The sequence below is a fragment of the Trematomus bernacchii genome, unplaced genomic scaffold, assembly GCF_902827165.1.
Source record: "Trematomus bernacchii unplaced genomic scaffold, fTreBer1.1, whole genome shotgun sequence".
Taxonomy (NCBI): Eukaryota; Metazoa; Chordata; class Actinopteri; order Perciformes; family Nototheniidae; genus Trematomus; species Trematomus bernacchii.
The window spans coordinates 307847-326207 of record NW_022987746.1 but is presented as its reverse complement, the minus strand read 5'-3'; the positions used below and the strand labels follow the sequence as shown (position 1 = coordinate 326207).

General features: G+C 39.8%; 1 protein-coding gene across 3 annotated transcripts; it reads right to left on the bottom strand.

The window, feature by feature from the left end:
- Window positions 1-2215: 2215 nt before the first annotated feature.
- Window positions 2216-7156, bottom strand: LOC117496450 (C-type lectin domain family 12 member B-like). 3 transcript variants are annotated; one of them, XM_034148124.1, is made up of 8 exons: window positions 7066-7156; window positions 6587-6661; window positions 6318-6389; window positions 5760-5930; window positions 5508-5671; window positions 5265-5368; window positions 4176-4266; window positions 2954-3123 (listed from the first exon to the last, which is right to left on the bottom strand). In XM_034148124.1, exons 1-7 carry the CDS (start codon window positions 7091-7093, stop codon window positions 4200-4202), a joined length of 681 nt encoding a protein of 226 aa, XP_034004015.1. In that variant the 5' UTR covers window positions 7094-7156; the 3' UTR covers window positions 2954-3123; window positions 4176-4199. The 3 variants fall into 3 exon arrangements, with proteins under 3 accessions (XP_034004014.1, XP_034004016.1, XP_034004015.1); XM_034148123.1 differs by lacking the exon at window positions 4176-4266 and having other exon boundaries at window positions 2216-3123; XM_034148125.1 differs by lacking the exons at window positions 4176-4266; window positions 6587-6661 and having other exon boundaries at window positions 2216-3123.
- Between the last annotated feature and the right edge of the window lie 11205 nt (window positions 7157-18361).

The window sequence follows — 18361 nt, the reverse complement described above, 5'->3', positions numbered from 1 at the left end:
TACAGATACTGGTGTTTAAAAAATACTCTGGTAAAAGTAGAAGTACTGACTAAACTTCTTTACTCAAGTAAAAGTAAAGAGGGCTTTGAAATGTACTTCAGTAAAAAGTACCCATAACTAGCAGCTGTTTTAAAGAGTACCTGACCTCCCTTTATATTAATAGAACAATAATGTCATTGTTAGCTAATGAATGTTTCCATGCTGAACAACGGCAACATGACAACGTTTTCATTGGTCCCTCTTCTTTAGAGAAGACCAGGAAATGATGGATACACGGATCGTGTTCAAATCAATAGGCACGCAATGACTCTAAATAATAATGATCACGCCACCAAACACACATTCAAACTAAAGGAACCAGCCTGTTTGGGAAATGAGAGAAGTAGAAAGTACAGGTATTTGAGTTCAACATGTAAGAAGTAGAAAGTACAGGTATTTGTGTTCAACATGTAAGAAGTAGAAAGTACAGGTATTTGTGTTCAAAATGTAAGAAGTAGAAAGTACAGGTATTTGTGTTCAACATGTAAGAAGTAGAAAGTACAGGTATTTGTGTTCAACATGTAAGAAGTAGAAAGTACAGGTATTTGTGTTCAAAATGTAAGAAGTAGAAAGTTCAGGTATTTGTGTTCAACATGTAAGAAGTAGAAAGTACAGGTATTTGGGTTCAACATGTAAGAAGTAGAAAGTACAGGTATTTGGGTTCAAAATGTAAGAAGTAGAAAGTTCAGGTATTTGTGTTCAACATGCAAGAAGTAGAAAGTTCAGGTATTTGTGTTCAAAATGTAAGAAGTAGAAAGTACAGGTATTTGTGTTCAAAATGTAAGAAGTCAAAGTAAAAAGTCGTCAGAAAAATAAGTAGTGGAGTAAAGAACTGATACCAGAAACATGTACTTAAGTACGGTAACGAAGGCCATGAGAATATTAAACACCTGAACTTGAAACAACATCATAACATTAATCTAGCTGCTACTTAGGAATTATTTATCTGTGTTTATGCCCTTGTAAAACATTGCACAGCGACCGTCAACAGAGGATCTATCCAGGAGCTGAGGAGAGAACATGATGTTTAGATAAAGACTGATAGATGTTATTATTCAAAGTGTTTATTCTGGCCTCACTGCACTGGCTTCCAATTCGGTTCCGAATTGATTTTAAAATCCTTTTATTTGTTTTTAAAGCACTAAATGGGCTGGCTCCGGCCTATATAGCTGAACTCCTCCAGCGCTACACCCCAGCCAGAGCTTTAAGGTCTGCTGACCAGCTGCTGCTGGTAGTGCCCAAGACCAGGCTTAAAACCCGAGGGCACCGAGCCTTCGCAGCAGCTGGCCCTAGGCTCTGGAACAGTCTGCCCCTCCATGTGAGGTCGGCCCAGACCCTAGGGGTTTTTAAATCTACACTAAAAACACACTTCTTCTCCCTGGCCTTCTAGTCAGAGCGGAGCACGACTCCTGACTTTTCCCTGTGTTTTTTATATATCTGTTGTAATTTATTGTCTTTTATTGTGATTGTAGTAATGTGTTTTTATGTGATTGTAGTATTTATTACATGTACAGCACTTTGGCCCGACCAAAAATCGCTTTTAAATGTGCTTTATAAATAAACATTGATTTGATTTGATTTGATTAGTAATGTGTCTCTTACCTATCAATCAGATCACTGATAGTAACCTCTGTGGTGTTACGGGTCAAAATCAACCCATATAGATTCATGCTAGAAAAAGTTACAAAAAACAAGCTTCTGTTAGAAAATGTTGTTCATGCCACGCCCCCCAACAGACTTGGCTAAATCAGTTTGGTAGAGTTCAGAGAGCTGTTGTGGAGGATATCATGAAGCCTTGTTCTGATAAAAACTAGAGGGTAGTTATTATATAATGTTAACTTGAAAAGGGTCAGAGGAGACCTGAACACAACATAAGGGTTAGAGGAACTGAGCAGCATTGATGGACACTGACGCATTGATGAGTTTAAACACTATTATCACATCTTATCATCATACATACATCTTACTGAGTGTTTGCTCTTTTTTTGGCCAATTCACCTCCACTTCCTGTCCCTCTCTGAAACTCTGCTGGTGCTGATGTTGACAGAGGACTGAATATTGAGGCCTGATCTCCTTCTATCTTATTTTTCATCCAAATGGTTGCACCATGAATAAGATTGTTTCTCCAGACTTGATTAAAGCACTGATGTTTTCAAGAGAAAGACAAAAACAACAATGTGTGGCAGCACATTTATTCACTGGTGACAACAGAGTAAAACATGACATTGCTCATAGACAAAAATACAAATATATACAAATCATCCATAAAGTGTGCGTCATCAGAATAGTATCAGGGACAGTTTCATCCCACTGGCCATAAGACTATTAAACACCTGAGCTTGCACTACTTTTATTTTTATTGTTGTTTTTTATATGTATTTCTTATGTCTTGTTAATTGCACTGTTAAGGAACCTGCGATCACATTTTTTATACATTACATAATTACACCGTAGTTTCTAAATGTCATGACAATAAACCTTTGAATCTTGAATCTTGAAAAATAGTTTTTTAACAGACTCTGGAACATTGTATTGAGAACAAGTGATGCAGCGCCCTCTGTTGGCCGGTAGAAGCAATCAAATAAAATGGTCCATAATCTTTGCAATAATCTGCAGAGTTTAAGCGTTGCATCTCTAACACAATAGAATAACATTATTCACACAAAACAGTATAACTATTTTAACCATCCATATCTAATAAAAACACCATAAAAATGTTAAAGAAATAAATATTTGCATTCATTTTGCCAGCCTATAGAAATTAAGTCAAACTAAAAGTACATTGATTTTAAAATAATTCACATTATGAGTTAACTTTTGTGTTTTATTGTTTGTATCGAGTTTGTGAAACGTTTCTGGAATTACTGTTTTATTTTTTGTTTGGAAATTGTTTTTATTCACAAGTAATTCATCTTTTTTTCAAAGAGTTTCCAGTAACCTTCTTAGTATGACTGCCCTGTTTAAACAGATAGAGCCTTCTGCTGGCAGATCCATTGTTGTTTCTCATCACAGCTCACTGATGACCATGTGTTTTTTTTTAAAAACACTGCACAGCGACCGTCAACAGGAGCTGCATTAAAGGAGCTGAGGGAAGAACATAATGTTTAGACTAGAAAATGCATTTCCTGCAGAAAATGCGTGCGAATGCTGTAAACTGTGAACATTTGTGGCTGAATTTAGCTGAAAATGCAGAAAAAGCTGAATATTTTATTAGCTGAATGGTAGCTGCTTTTAGCTACAAAAAACAAGTCAGTGTGTTGCTGAACTTAGCGGAGAAATGCAGAAAAGTGAAATGATTTGAATCAAATTGTTACAGCTCAAATGCATTGCAATGACTTCTATGTTAAAAAAAGACTTTAAAAAGCTGAATGTTTTAAAAAGTATAACATATTTTGAAAAAGTTGAAAGTTTCCCATCATGTGCTGAAAAGGCTGAATAGTTTGATATTTGAATGGTTTCTGCAGCTGAACGTAGGCTGAGGGAGTTAAATAAATATATTAAATGTAAGTAGTAGTGAAGGAATGTTTACAAACACCTGTGTGTGTAAACCCAGAGATCAAAGGTTACCATGGGGACAACGTTATCAAAATACCTTTTTACGTCTGTGTCTGTGTCTGTATGTATGTATGTATGTATGTATGTGTGTGTGTGTGTGTGTGTGTGTGTGTGTGTGTGTGTGTGTGTGTGTGTGTGTGTGTCTGTCTGTCTGTCTGTCTGTCTGTGGGCGTGTCTGCTCTGATTAGATGCTGCAGTACAAAAACCAAGTATGTGTGTTGCTGAACTTAGCGGAGAAATGCAGAAAAGTGAAATGATTTGTATCAAAATTGTTACAGCTCAAATGCATTGCAATGACTTTGTTGAAATGTTAAACTGGAAGAGTAGGAAAAATAGTGAAGAAGCTTAATATTTAAAAGAAAAGGTTTAAAAAAGGTATACACAACAACATGTATGCCTCAATGTCCTGAAATAGCTGAATAAGTTAATAGTTGAATGGTTTATAGCTGAAAGTAGGCTGAAGGAGTTAAATATTAAATGTAAGTAGTAGTGAATGAATGTTTACAAACACCTGTGTGTGTAAGCCCAGAGATCAAAGGTTACCATGGTGATGAAGTTATTGAACAAATAATAATACAAACCTCCAGTCTGCGTGTCTGCTCTGATTAGATGATGTCACTCAGGTGTGTGGCTCCAATCTGCCCAGCAACACCATGGCAACCAACTGCAGCACTGAGTGCCATTAAGAATGCATTGAGGATCATATCTGACAATTTTGCCACCTGTTCAAAAACTATGGCTCCTATAAAAAAATTACCAGACCGTGAGCATCAGGGAACCCCAATGAACTGATATATGTTTTTTCTTTGGGTTTTGTGTGGTAAATGTGAAGATGAGAGCAGTTTGTCTAAAGTGTACTTCTCTCTGTTCTGAAGAAAGTTCCGGAAAGATTTAACATGGGAATCAATTGGGAGCTAGGTGGACTTTTTGTCTCTTCATGCCCTCAAGAGGCATTTTGTTTAATATTTTTTCTCAATTCCTTTTTATTTTCCAACCTAGGAGAGGTTTTCCTAAGTTTTTCATGAAAAATTATGTCTGAGGAGTGTAGGGTTTGGGAATTATGGCAGGTTTAAAATATTTTTTGGGGAGAATTTCAAGCACACCTCCACTCTGTTTTGAGATCAAAGCACTCTAAGACTTAACGAGCTGCTCCATCCACACTAATGTTAAAATCTGAAAAAGGCCTCTCTACCAAGCTCCAAACTAAGTTAGATATCTCAAAAAGTGTAGAAGATATCACAAATGTGAATAAGAATTGAATAGCTGAAGGTCTTGTGCTCATTTTAAAGTTGGAATGAAGTCTCCTTCTCTAGTATGTGGAAGGAGAAGCATTTGGCGTAAGGTCTAGTTAAAAGAGGATTTGAAGGCTCCTCCCATTGACTTCCATGTTAAAATAAGAGTTTAAAAAGCTGAATATTTCAAAAAGTATAAAATATTTCAAAAAAGTTGAAGGTTTCCCATCGATTCCTGAAAAGGCTGAATAGTTTAATATTTGAATGGTTTCTGTAGCTGAAAATAAGCTGAAGTTATGGAGAGCCAAAGTATTGGCTGAAATAATAATAAGGGGATTAAAGATTTGAAGAACTATAGTGGAATGCTGTAAACAGCATTTGCACTAATGAAGACTGATAGATGTTATTATTCAAAGTGTTTAGTAACGTGTCTCTTACCTATCAGTCAGATCACTTCCATCCACCCACTTCCATTTCCCATCTTCAACTCTCAGACCAATCCAGTATCCATTGAATCCAAAGCTGTCAGCATTGATGGCTTCCTGGAAAACAGAGAGAGAGAGTTGTCAGATATTTAAACATTAAACTGTAATAAACACATAATGACCTAAAGACCCAAAGTGTATTCAAACCTACACAAAACACAATTACTTTCTAATTGCATCATATTAATGGGTTTACCTTTTCCTCTGAATCATGTGCAACAGCCAAATCTGAAATCTTTCCTTTGCAGTCTTCTCGAGCTTCTTCCCAGGTTTTCCAACCAGGAGAAGGAGGGTTATTATACGCATTGCAGCTGGGCTGAGTGAGATGCCAGCCCCTCTGACAAGGTAGACACTTATCATCTGAAACAACAGAGTCCAAACAATGAACATCATGACTGCCTTTTGAAAATATTGTAATTATGACCTAATATATAGGATCTGAACATACCAGTGTTTCCTAAGCAGTAGGAATCGATGCTCCATTGAACTCGACTGGCGTTGAGCTCATTCCAGTCTGTTGTCATGTCTTGTATTTGCTGTTTCAAGTTGTTCTCCCGTGTCTCCAGCTCCTGGATTCGTGAGTACAGCTCGGCATTGTTTCCTGAAAGTTCAGAGGTCACTACAGAGACAAAGAGAGGAAGGTGTTGGGCTGTAAGGCTTGTGTCTCTGAGTGTTTGAATGTTCTTGATAAACATGGAAGACTGGGTTCACATGTTTGCTTCACATAGCAAAGAGCTAAATGCATTTGGAAAGCGACTGGTCTCCTCTGTATTGTAGACATCTTACAACAGCTCTGACATTTCAAACCACTGCCTTTTGCAAAATATGGAGAACACAAGCAGACACCTTCACACACACTTCGCCCTTAACACATATTTCAGCTTCCTATTGCAGAATCTTTGCAGCAAACGAGAGAGGAAATGTGGTTTGATCAACAGACAGAGTTGAGCTTCAGGTCACATCTAATACAAACTGTTGAACTGACTTTCACACAGAAGATACTCACAGTAGATACGGAGACCCATGATGGCTAACAGTATGAGCCAACACACTGCTATCAGAAGAAAAAACCTCCTGCCTGAAAAATAATAATTCAGTTAAAAAACCTAAACAACATGACAGTCACAGATGCTTAGGATACATTTAGAACAAAAAGAGACGATTACATATTCACACTTTCAACTTTCTGCACTCCCATTTTTTAACACTATGATTGCTACATGAATCCCATTTTTGATAATATTAAATGTGGATTGTTTTGTGTTCATAATGCACCTGGACGGGTTCTCTTTTTATCCACAGTGCCTCTTGAGGCATTAACATAGTCATCTTCTTGTTCTTTAATTTCCTCTGAAAGATAAACACATTATTTATATGTTAATGCAGTTTTACTCCCAGTGTGTTGAGCATCCATGAGGAACCATTGCACTGAAAGATGGATTTTATCATTTGTAAAGTTTGAATGTATAATAAACGTTCTGGTCACGCTGAAAAAGCATGACGTTCATCAGTTTCTTACTCAATTTATTCTGAAAGAAATAAATGCATTGAATTTATAATTCTGTGTTTATCAGAGTTTGAAAATCACAATTTTAAAGATCACATTTTAAATACATGTTGTTTTTAAACACTTTGCTGCTCAGATCTGACATCAGAAACACTATAAATAGGAAAACATGGAGACAATGTCTCGGTAAAAGAAAAAAGCAATGTTTTACACTCACACACATTAAAATTAGAATATATTGAATTACCCATTTCCTGCTGAGTTCTTCTGTTCATCGTGGACAAGAGTCTGAAGTCCTGCTGCAGACCTGAGGCTGTTAGAGAGCGTCTGCTCTGAGGTGACGCTCTTTAGGGGACTTCTGCTCTGTGGTTATGGTGTGAAGTTTTAATGTACGTCAGGGTCACTTTGCAACCTATCAAATCGTTTTGACCTTATTTGGCTAAAACTTACTGACAATGTCAACGAGCGATATGAAAGAAAACGACTAGGACAAATTATATGTTTGGGGGGGAGAAGGAGGGGCCCCAGGATGGAGACCTGTGGGACCCCAGTGACGAGTTGCTGAAGGTCAGAAACCATTGTAGTGACCAGAGAGGGGGGGGGGGGATATATTCAGTCTTTGATATTGTTACGTTATGAGAGTGCTCTGATACTTGTTTGATTCTGAAATCGTATACAAACAGAACTATATATATATATATGTGTGTGTGTGTGTGTGTGTGTGTGTGTGTGTGTGTGTGTGTGTGTGTGTGTGTGTGTGTGTGTGTGTGTGTGTGTGTGTGTGTGTGTGTGTGTGTGTGTGTGTGTGTGTGTGTGTGTGTGTGTGTGTGTGTGTGTGTGTGTGTGTGTGTGTGTAAAATAGAGATGGGCGAGTCCTGATTCATCCGGATCATTAACCCGGATCCTAGAAATGAGCTGGTCGTGACGAGTCTCCCCTCTCCATTAACCCGAGTCCTTGAGTCCCACACTTGGTGTGACGTACAAATTAAAACTATAAATTGCGTCACTCGCTACTCTCTTTATAACATGTAAAATCACATTACAACGTACCCCAGTCCATCTGCCTACCCTTTAGCAAGTAGGATAGCTGCCAGAAGTGATCGTTTGGCTCAGGGGAGGGGACGCGGATCAGTGACACTTCCTGCAGACTCGTGGGGACTCAGAGGAGCCGACGGCTCCAACAGCAGACTCGCAGATTCGCAGATTCGCAGATTCGCAAATCCTGACTCGCTGCAACACACAGCGGATCAGACTCGTGCGGACTCGGAGCCGTAACCATATAGCAGCAGATCCAGAGATCCAGCAGACTCGTCGTCATGCACGAGTCAACAGCAGACTCAGATTCGCCAAATCGCAAAATAACCCTTTTTTTTGTGATCAACATTTTTTATTAAAGCAAAATACACTGTGTAGCGGAGGTTAATATAACGTCAGTTTAATAGATAGATAGATAGATAGTACTTTATTGATCCCAAATTGGGAAATTGTTGTTGTTACAGCAGCATAAAAGGCATTTTACAATAAAACAAAACTACAAAATATACAAGAATAGAAATAAAAATAAAATATAAAATATACATGTCGAAATAGAAAATATACATGCAGATATTATATATATATATATATATACAAATATATATATATATTCAAAATATATGGAATAATAATATGCTCGTGAAATGCATCAACTTTTCGGTTTCACCAATAGGATTTCTACGGTCTTGGTGATGCTGACTCATATGACTCAAATGACTCGTATGATCCGGATCTCTTCAATGACTGACTCAGAAGACCCTGAGTCCGTAAAATGATCCGGATTTGCCATCTCTAGTGTAAATCCGCATCTGCCTGTTATTGTCTCATTATACCGCACTGTGAATGAATTACAAGTAAATATATAAGTCGTCATCAGAGCCGGCCCGACCCATTAAGCGACATAAGCGGCCGCTTAGGGCCCTGCAGCCACTAAGGGCCCCCTAGAAAATAATAATAATAATAATAATCTCAGTACACCGTCGCCGTGATAAGTATGTTTAATTAATTGTGTTAATATGCCTAGATTGCCTACTCTCAAAGTCATGTATTATATTATTGAGTCAATCATATAATACATTAACCGTGCTACACCTGAACCTCATCATGACACTAGAGAGGACGGCAGGATTTTAATTTCCCGTGTTCAGTGAATGCAACAGAGGAATGTTTAAAATAAACTGTCAGTCGGACTCAGAGTTTTTGAAGATGGACATATGAACATTTTTTCTTAAAAAAGAAGACAATTCTCAAGTGGTGGCTCACACAACAACCCCAGAGCCAGCACTTGAGCCAGGTGAACAAGGTATGTAAATGTCAGTAAACTTACAAGTTATGCGAACATGTAAGCAAAGCATAAATTAAACCTACGTTGACGTTACTTTGAATCGTGGGGGTAAGCTAAACCGTTAGCAAGTAGCTATAGCTAGCCAGATATATTAAATAAACACTTTGTCATACAATCTAAATGTTATGTTTTTTAGCGTTACCTGGGGCCTCATTTATAACGCCTTGCGTAGGATTGACGTGGGAAGGTTGCTTACGTAGTACAAAGCAAAAAAATAGGTACAGAAATGTTCCGACATTTTCCGATTCACAAAACATTGCGTACCGGCGAGGGAAGTGCGTACGGCACTTCCTACGCCTGTTTCCCTTTATAAATCACAATCGACTCGTAACGCCCATATTTGCCTATAAATAGTCAAAGAAACACCCATTCATTCATTCATTCAGAAGATCGCAGGAAATGAGGACAGAACAGCTAAAAAAGACATCTCACACCGTGTCAGATTTTGGTTATTGTGGGGAGGTGGAGATAAATCATATTGTTTGGTGGATGCAGTTTGAACCAGAGTAGCACCATGGAGGTCGGATCGTCACCAAAATAAATAAATAAGTGGTCCGAAAAAAGTTAATGTCAAAAAAAATACACATAACCTTCCTCAGGCAGTGTGTTTGTCCCGGGGACAGGAGACACCCCCTTGATGAGAAACTGTAAGAAATGATGGGGGAATCCCTCCGGAGTGTAGTCATGACGACTGGATCTGAATTATTTTGTTGTATTTGGTGGTTTGTGTTCCAGCTGTCGATCAGCAACTATATATCCATAATCCACCAGTTAAAGGAAATACAATGTGTTGTGTTATATTAGCTGTACAATTTACCACATATGGTGTTCTTAGTTTCCATACCTCCTGTGTTTTACGAGCGACTTATCAAGTCTTGGCAAACGGCATAAAACACGATTAAACGTGATAGTATATAAAACCATGCTCGTATCTACAACCTATAGAAATGCAAAACGGCGTCAGTTTAGACGTAATTCTGTCCTCCTGCTTACCGCATCATTTATGAGAAAACATTTCATAACATTAACACAACATATTCGAGGTGGTTTTAAATAACATTTCCGTATTTATTTATTTCTCCAAGTTATGTTTTTGTGTGCACTGAGGAGTCTCAAACAGGCGTTTGTTTAATCATTTTAAGATTGGCTTTAATCAATGTTTGAAAATGAATTCTTCATATTTGATAAATGAGAGGTAACATTTTATTTATGGTATTATTTCCACATTTTCTCTCCATTCTTCCTTCTGCCAACGGTGTCGCAGTTTCTCGTCTCTCCCGTTGTTGTGCTTAGTGCGTACGCATGGGTTAGAGTTTGCGTGGAGGACCGCACATTTTCCCGTCAAGCTAGTATTTTATAAATCGCAAACATTGCGTAGAAACTGGCGTACGCCATTTCTTGAGCGTATATCCCTTTATAAATGAGGCCCCTGGTGATTTCAAAGAAAGCTCTCTGGGAAATGTTGACTTACTGTTCGACATGAAGCTAGAAGCTACCTTACAGTAGACAGTTGATCCTGAGTCCTGTCAGTTAAAGTGTTTCATAGTTAGCTTAGCTAAGCATCAACCTAGCACTGAAATATATGGATGTTATGTGACAGTATTTCTGAGAAAAAGTCAGCTGAAATGGTGGCGTAGTTGTCACTGCTTTACGTGTCGACAGCATGTTTGAACATATTTGCAGCAGTAAATGTGGCTGTTTGGCCACTGACGTTGCCATAACAACACCTGAATGTAAATGTGCAACCTCTTTTTGTGACTGATTTTTGCATGAAATTATAATTCTTCTGAATGATATTCCTATTGACAGCTAGTTTCTATGTGAACATTATGAGATGGAAAGGCAGAGAGAATAAAGGAAAAACAGTTATGAAATACTATATGACAAAACAAGAATACAGTTTAAAAGGAGAGTGATTTGTAAAATATCCATAAAGAAAAATCTGTTTACAGTTCTGTTTCATATGGGTGTTGAGAGATGTATCCATAGATCTCTTAATGTTGCTCTCAAAGTGCACCAGATTGATGCTTTTAACTTCAATATTTAAAAAAAAATCTTCCCGGGGGAGCATGCCCCCGGACCCCCCTAGAGGAGGTTAAGACCCCCCTAGAGGAGGTTAGGTCCACGGTGTTTACATGCTTATTTATACAATATGTGTGCTTATGCTAACATCATAAGACAAAAGTTGGTTCCGTTTTGTGTGTAGTGAGAACGCGCTAGAGTGAGGGGGGCCCCCCAAGCCAAAGCTCGCTTAGGGCCCCCAAAAGTCTAGGGCCGGCCCTGAATGGAGGGATGTAGGAACTAGAGAGTACTTCAGTAAAAAGTACCCATAACTAGCAGCTGTTTTAAAGAGTACCTGACCTCCCTTTATATTAATAGAACAATAATGTCATTGTTAGCTAATGAATGTTTCCATGCTGAACAACGGCAACATGACAACGTTTTCATTGGTCCCTCTTCTTTAGAGAAGACCAGGAAATGATGGATACACGGATCGTGTTCAAATCAATAGGCACGCATTGACTCTAAATAATAATGATCACACCACCAAACACACATTCAAACTAAAGGAACCAGCCTGTTTGGGAAATGTGAGAAGTAGAAAGTACAGGTATTTGTGTTCAACATGTAAGAAGTAGAAAGTACAGGTATTTGTGTTCAACATGTAAGAAGTAGAAAGTACAGGTATTTGTGTTCAACATGTAAGAAGTAGAAAGTACAGGTATTTGGGTTCAACATGTAAGAAGTAGAAAGTACAGGTATTTGTGTTTAACATGTAAGAAGTAGAAAGTACAGGTATTAGTGTTCAACATGTAAGAAGTAGAAAGTACAGGTATTTGTGTTAAAAATGTAAGAAGTAGAAAGTACAGGTATTTGTGTTCAAAATGTAAGAAGTAGAAAGTACAGGTATTTGTGTTCAAAATGTAAGAAGTCAAAGTAAAAAGTCGTCAGAAAAATAAGTAGTGGAGTAAAGAACTGATACCAGAAAAATGTACTTCAGTACGGTAACGAAGGCCATAAGAATATTAAACACCTGAACTTGAAACAACATCATAACATTAATCTAGCTGCTACTTAGGAATTATTTATCTGTGTTTATGCCGTTGTAAAACACTGCACAGTGACCGTCAACAGGAGGATCTATCCAGGAGCTCAGGAGAGAACATGATGTTTAGAGAAAGGCTGATAGATGTTATTATTCAAAGTGTTTAGTAATGAATCTCTTACCTATCAGTCAGATCACTTCCATCCACCCACTTCCATTTCCCATCTTCAACTCTCAGACCAATCCAGAATCCATTGAATCCAAAGCTGTACATATAGATTGCTTCCTGGAAAACAGAGTTGTCAGATATTTAAACATTAAACTGTAATAAACACATAATGACCTAAAGACCCAAAGTGTGTTCAAACCTACACAAAACACAATTACTTTCTAATTGCATCATATTAATAGACTTACCTTTTCAGCAGGATTATGTGCAACAGCCAAATCTGAATTCTTTCCTTTGCAGTCTTCTCGAGCTTCTTCCCAGGTTTTCCAACCAGGAGAAGGAAGGTTATTGAACTCATAGCAGCTGGGCTGAGAGAGTCCCCAGCCAAACTGACAAGCTTGACACTTTTCATCTGAAACAACAGAGTCCAAACCATCAACAACGCAGTAGGAAAATATTGTAATGATGACCTAATATATAGGATCTGAACATACCAGTATTTCCTAAGCAGTAGGAATCGATGCTCCACTGAGCTTGACTGACGTTGAGCTCATTCGAGGTTGTCTCCATGTTTTGTATTTGCTGTGTCAAGTTCTTCTTCTTGGTCTCCAGCTCCTGGTTTCGTGTTTTCAGCTCCTGGACTTCTGCAGACAGGTCTTTCACGTTGCTTTCTGAGACAGTAAAGGCTTGTGTCAGGTTACCCAACTGGTCCGTGAGATTCTCCCGTGTCTCCAGCTCCTGGATTCGTGATGTCAGGTTCAGGATCTCTGCAGTCTGCTTGGCGTTGTCTTCAGAAAGTTCAGAGGTCACTACAGAGACAGAGGAAGGTGTTGTAAGGCTTGTGTCTCTGAGTGATTAATGATCATAATAGACATTAAAGAACACGTTCATATGTTTTATCTTTCCTAAAACAATAGTCAGACGCACATATAAACATGTGAACGGAGCAGCATTGATGGTCTAAGATTGTTAAATCAAGTGTTTATCTTCTAAAGTAGAAGATAAACAAACTTGGATCTTATATTTAAAAATAAGGTTATTACTACTACTCATTCTTCTCTCATAATAATAATAATAATGGGTTCCATTTATAAAGCACTTCATATTCGAATTCAAATCCCGAAGTGCTACAAGCAGTGAGCATGAACAGTATAAATAGACATGACACAACACGGTAGAATTAATAAAAAGCAATAAAAAATAAATAAAAATAAAAGGGTGGTAAAAAGGTCTAGGCAAAGGCTCTTTTGAAGAGATGGGTTTTGAGGCCTTTTTTAAAAGCCTCCACGGTCTGTGGTGCTCTCATGTGGTCGGGGAGAGCATTCCACAGACTGGGAGCAGCCGAGCAGAATGCCCGGTCTCCCATAGTACGGAGCTTAGTCCTGGGGGGTTTGAGCAGGTTGGAGTTGCTGGAGCGGGTGGTCCGCAAGGAGGTATGGGTGGTGAGGAGTTCCTTGAGGTAGGGAGGGGCAGTTCCATGGACACACTGGTGGGTGAGGACGGAGACCTTGAATTCGATCCTCAGTTCCACGGGTAGCCAGTGTAGTGCTTTAAGGATGGGGGTGATGTGGTCATATTTGCGCACCCTCATCAGGATCCTAGCAGCGCTGTTCTGGATGTACTGGAGCTTCTGGATGCTTTTGTTAGGGATCCCGATGAGGAGTGCATTGCAGTAGTCCAGCCTGGAGGAGACAAAGGCGTGGACCAGCTTTTCGGCGTCAGACAGAGTGAGTGTGGGGCGGAGTTTGGCGATGTTCCTGAGGTGATGAAAGGAGTTCTTGCACAGCTGTTTAATGTGGGCCTCAAAGGTCAGATGGGCGTCCATTTTAACACCCAGGTTGGTGACTATTGAGGAGAGGGTAATGTCCTGGCCGGAGAAGGTGATGGTGGTGATGGTGGATGACCGAACCTGGTGTGGGGTGCCAACTATAATGGCTTCGGTCTTGGAGCTGTTGAGTTTCAGGAAGTTTTGCTTCATCCACGCCTGTATCTCCTCCAGGCAGGCAGTGAGTGTGGGTGAAGGCAGGGCTGCAGAGGAGGTAGGGTTGATCCTGAAGTACAGTTGGGTGTCATCAGCGTAACAGTGGAATGATACTCCATGTCGGCTGATGATAGAGCCAAGGGGGGGCATGTAGAGTGTGAAGAGGGTGGGGCCGAGAACTGATCCTTGAGGGACACCACAGGTGACGTTGTGGGTACCCGACTCTGCCTCGCCCAAGGAGACGTACTCTGTTCTCCCGGTGAGGTATGATCTGAACCAGTCAAGGGGAGAGTCAGAGAGTCCGATGGTGGAGTGCAGACGATGGAGGAGGATGCCGTGGTCGACGGTGTCGAAAGCTGCAGTGAGATCGAGGAGGATGAGGAGAGAGGGAGAGCCAGCATCAGCCGTCATCAGCAGGTCGTTGGTGACCCTGACCAGGGCAGTTTCTGTGCTGTGGCCTGAGCGGAAACCAGACTGGAACTTCTCAAATACGTTGTTGGAGTTTAGGTGGTCCTGGAGCTGAGCAGCAACTAGTTTTTCCAGCACCTTTGATTGAAAAGGAAGGTTGGAAATGGGTCTGTAGTTGGCCAGGACTCCCGGGTCAAGGGAGCGTTTTTTGAGACGAGGTTTGATGACAGCGGTTTTTAGGGCAGAGGGGACATGGCCAGCCTGGAGAGAGAGGTTTACGATCTTAGTGATCATGGGGCTCATGGTACAGATGTACGATTTCACCAGAGCTGACAGAAGGGGGTCCAGGACACAGGTGGAGGGCTTCATCCTCCTAACGATGCCCTCAACCTCTCGCTGAGAGACGTCCGTGAAACAGCGAAGAGGCTGGGTTGTCCCAGGTTGTGGGTCAGCAGTTGGAACTGGAGGTGCAGAGGGGCTAGAGAGGAGGGAGCGGATGGTGTCAACTTTGTTTGTGAAGAAAGCGGCGAAGTTGCTACACTGCTTCTCAGTGGAGTCGGAGTGTAAAGGACTTTGGGGTTTGAGGAGGTGGTTAATGGTGGAGAAGAGTTGCTTGGAGTTTCCAGTACTGTTGTTGATGAGGGAGGAGTAGTACTGGGACCGTGCATCTCTGAGGGACTGTGCGTAGGCCTTCTAAATCTTTTCTCTCTCTACTTCTCATACTCTCTACTCCTGTAATCTATTCTTTCTATCCTCTCTTTATCCAAAAACCTTTTCCCTCTCTGACCTCTCGAGGTTTTATTAGAGGGAAACAGGTTTGCAGAGTGGCTGAGGCAGGCCGGGGAGTGTTATGATTCGTATTCACAGCGTACCTCCTTACCTCTCACCAATTCCAACTAAGGCTCCAGTGGGGACCTTGTTCCCTGCGTGTGCCTCTCCACCTCTGTTTCTTACTCTCTTACTTGCTACCCTTTCCCCTCAACCTATCCTAAGGGAGTGCTTGTTCTTCCTTCTCTCTGTCTGTACCTGTGTACTCTCTTGTTCCGATTAACCCAGCCTCCCCCAAATGTTCTTGTTTTGTGTCTATATCGACGCCGGGATCCTGAGTCGAGGCTGATCCTCTTGCTGTGGTCCTGTGCCCTGGATCCTCTATCCTGAGTTCTGGATTAAGTCGTGGACTTCGGGTCATGGCTGGGCCTGTCTCTGCGGTCCTGCCTGACTATCATCATACTGCTTCCCTGAAGGCTCCCACAGGGTTGTTGTTGACATCCTCGTGGATTCATCTTCTTATTATAGACACATGCATTTCCAAACATTTGGTCTACCTACGCTGTAAAATGTATTATCTCTTCGATTTACACACGGCATCTATTGCACGTCTGTCCGTCCTGGGAGAGGGATCCCTCCTCTGCTGCTCTCCCTGAGGTTTCTCCCATGTTCCTTTAAACTGTGGGTTTTCTCTGGAAGTTTTTCCTTGTACGATGTGAGGGTCTAAGGACAGAGGGTCTAAGGACAGAGGGTGTCGTTTTCTCATACTGATATTCTGCACAAACTGTGCTGTTATATTTGCTGTAAAGTGTCTTTACTGTAGGGTATTTTTATTATATGTACAGCACTTTGGCTCGACCAAAAATCGTTTAAAAATGTGCTATATAAATAAAACTTGATTTGATTTGATTTGAAAGTGAAACAAAAAACCTCTTCTGAAATACATCTTTGCACAGGGCCAGTGTTAACAGGAGGCAGGATTACACCTAACACCAACTGTTTCTATGTACATGTGGGCGTCTAACAGGCCTGTCCTTTGAAAAAGTGAACCATAGGAACATGTCAGCCACAGCCGGCTAACTTCACTAGAGCAGTAACAAGTTAGCAACGAGCTAACTGCATTTGGAGAGATAACAGGCGGAGCGACTGATCTCTGTATTGTAGACAACTTACAACAGCTCTGACGATTCAAACCACTGCCTTTTGTAAGGTTTCAAAGGTTTTAAAGTCATATACACAGATACAGTTTAGTCTAAAAACTGAGGTCACAGGTTGGTTAAAACATGTAATATGCAGCTTCTCTTTTGGTGTCCTCTGAAAAATAAAAACATAATGTGTCACAATCAGAATCAGAAACAGGTTTATTACCAGGTAGGTTAACACATACGAGGCATTTGACTTGATGTCGTGGTACATAAATACAAATAAAAATAAAACACAGGTAGAAAAATATTTTAAGAAAAATATAATAAAATTTAAAAATATTCAAAAATGTACTAAAATATAGCAGTATTTAAACAGAATATGGTTGAAATCGCAGAAATAGATTTGGAATAAAATATGTGAAGTAATGAAAAAAAAGATACTGTAAACATTGTGTGCATTGATGTGCATTTAACTCCCAATATGATCAAACTTCAAAACCATTGGACAAAAGATGGATTTTATAATCAGCAAACACACTGCTATTGGTGGAAAATACAGTGAAGAAGAGAAACCTCTGGCCTGAGTTAAGTTACTAAACAACATGAATTAACAGTTATTATAAAACAAAAAGAGCTGATTTAATATTCAAATGTTTAATCTTCATCACTTTTTAATTTTTAAATAACATGACTGTTAAATAAATCTCATGTTTGCTTGTGTTCACAGCTCACCTGGACGCGTTGCCTTTTTATCCACAGGGCCTTCTGGTGCATTCACATAGTCAGCTTCTTCTGTGATTTCCTCTGGAAGATAAACACATACTGTTTCATCAGATATGCAGACGACTAGGACAAAAGATATGTATGGAGAAATAAAGGAGGGGACCCAGGATGGAGCCCTGTGGGACCCCAGTGATGAGTTGATGAAGGTCAGAAACAAACCCTCTTCAAGTCACTCAAATACTGATAAAACTGGTTTGGGAACTTCCTATGAAAGCATGCACCCAAAGTAATTGAATCCAACCATCTGACAAACAAGAAACTCTTGTATTTTAATACACATAATTGGGTCCTTCAATAAGTCACGATGTAATCAGTAACATGATTTTGGTGTGTGTGTCTTGCTTTGGGACAAAAAGTGTGTTCGAAAGCTGTTACCGTTCATGGTGTTCGCGGGTACATTTTGACCCATGATTTATCTCCAAAACCCTAAAAATAATGACTATCATCCAATATTGTTTTTACGACATGATAACTAACTTATTATGCATTCATAACCGTACAATCCTGTTGTAATTTTATTTTATGGCCCCAAAACACATTACACCACATATTTAAGAACAAAATGGGATTCAATTCACTCATTATATTCCCTATAGTGAAGAAGGGTAATTATGTTATCTGACTATGATAGACTAATACTCGAATACAATTTAAAAAAATAAGTTTTTAGAACTTCATATTATTAACTACTGTATAGTGGTGTTACGGGTCAAAATCAACCCATATAGATTCATGCTAGAAAAAGTTAAAAAAAACAAGCTTCTGTTAGAAAATGTTGTTCATGCCACGCCCCCCCAACAGACTTGGCTAAATCAGTTTGTTAGAGTTCATATAGCTGTTGTGGAGGATATCATGAAGCCTTG

Coding starts and splice junctions, on each gene's coding strand:
- LOC117496450 (XM_034148123.1), bottom strand. CDS start 7,093: ATGAACAGAAGAACTCAGCAGGAAATGG. Junction 6,662..7,065: donor AAGAACTCAGCAGGAAATGG/GTAATTCAATAT, acceptor TTTATCTTTCAG/AGGAAATTAAAGAACAAGAA. Junction 5,369..5,507: donor CACATGATTCAGAGGAAAAG/GTAAACCCATTA, acceptor TCTGTTTTCCAG/GAAGCCATCAATGCTGACAG.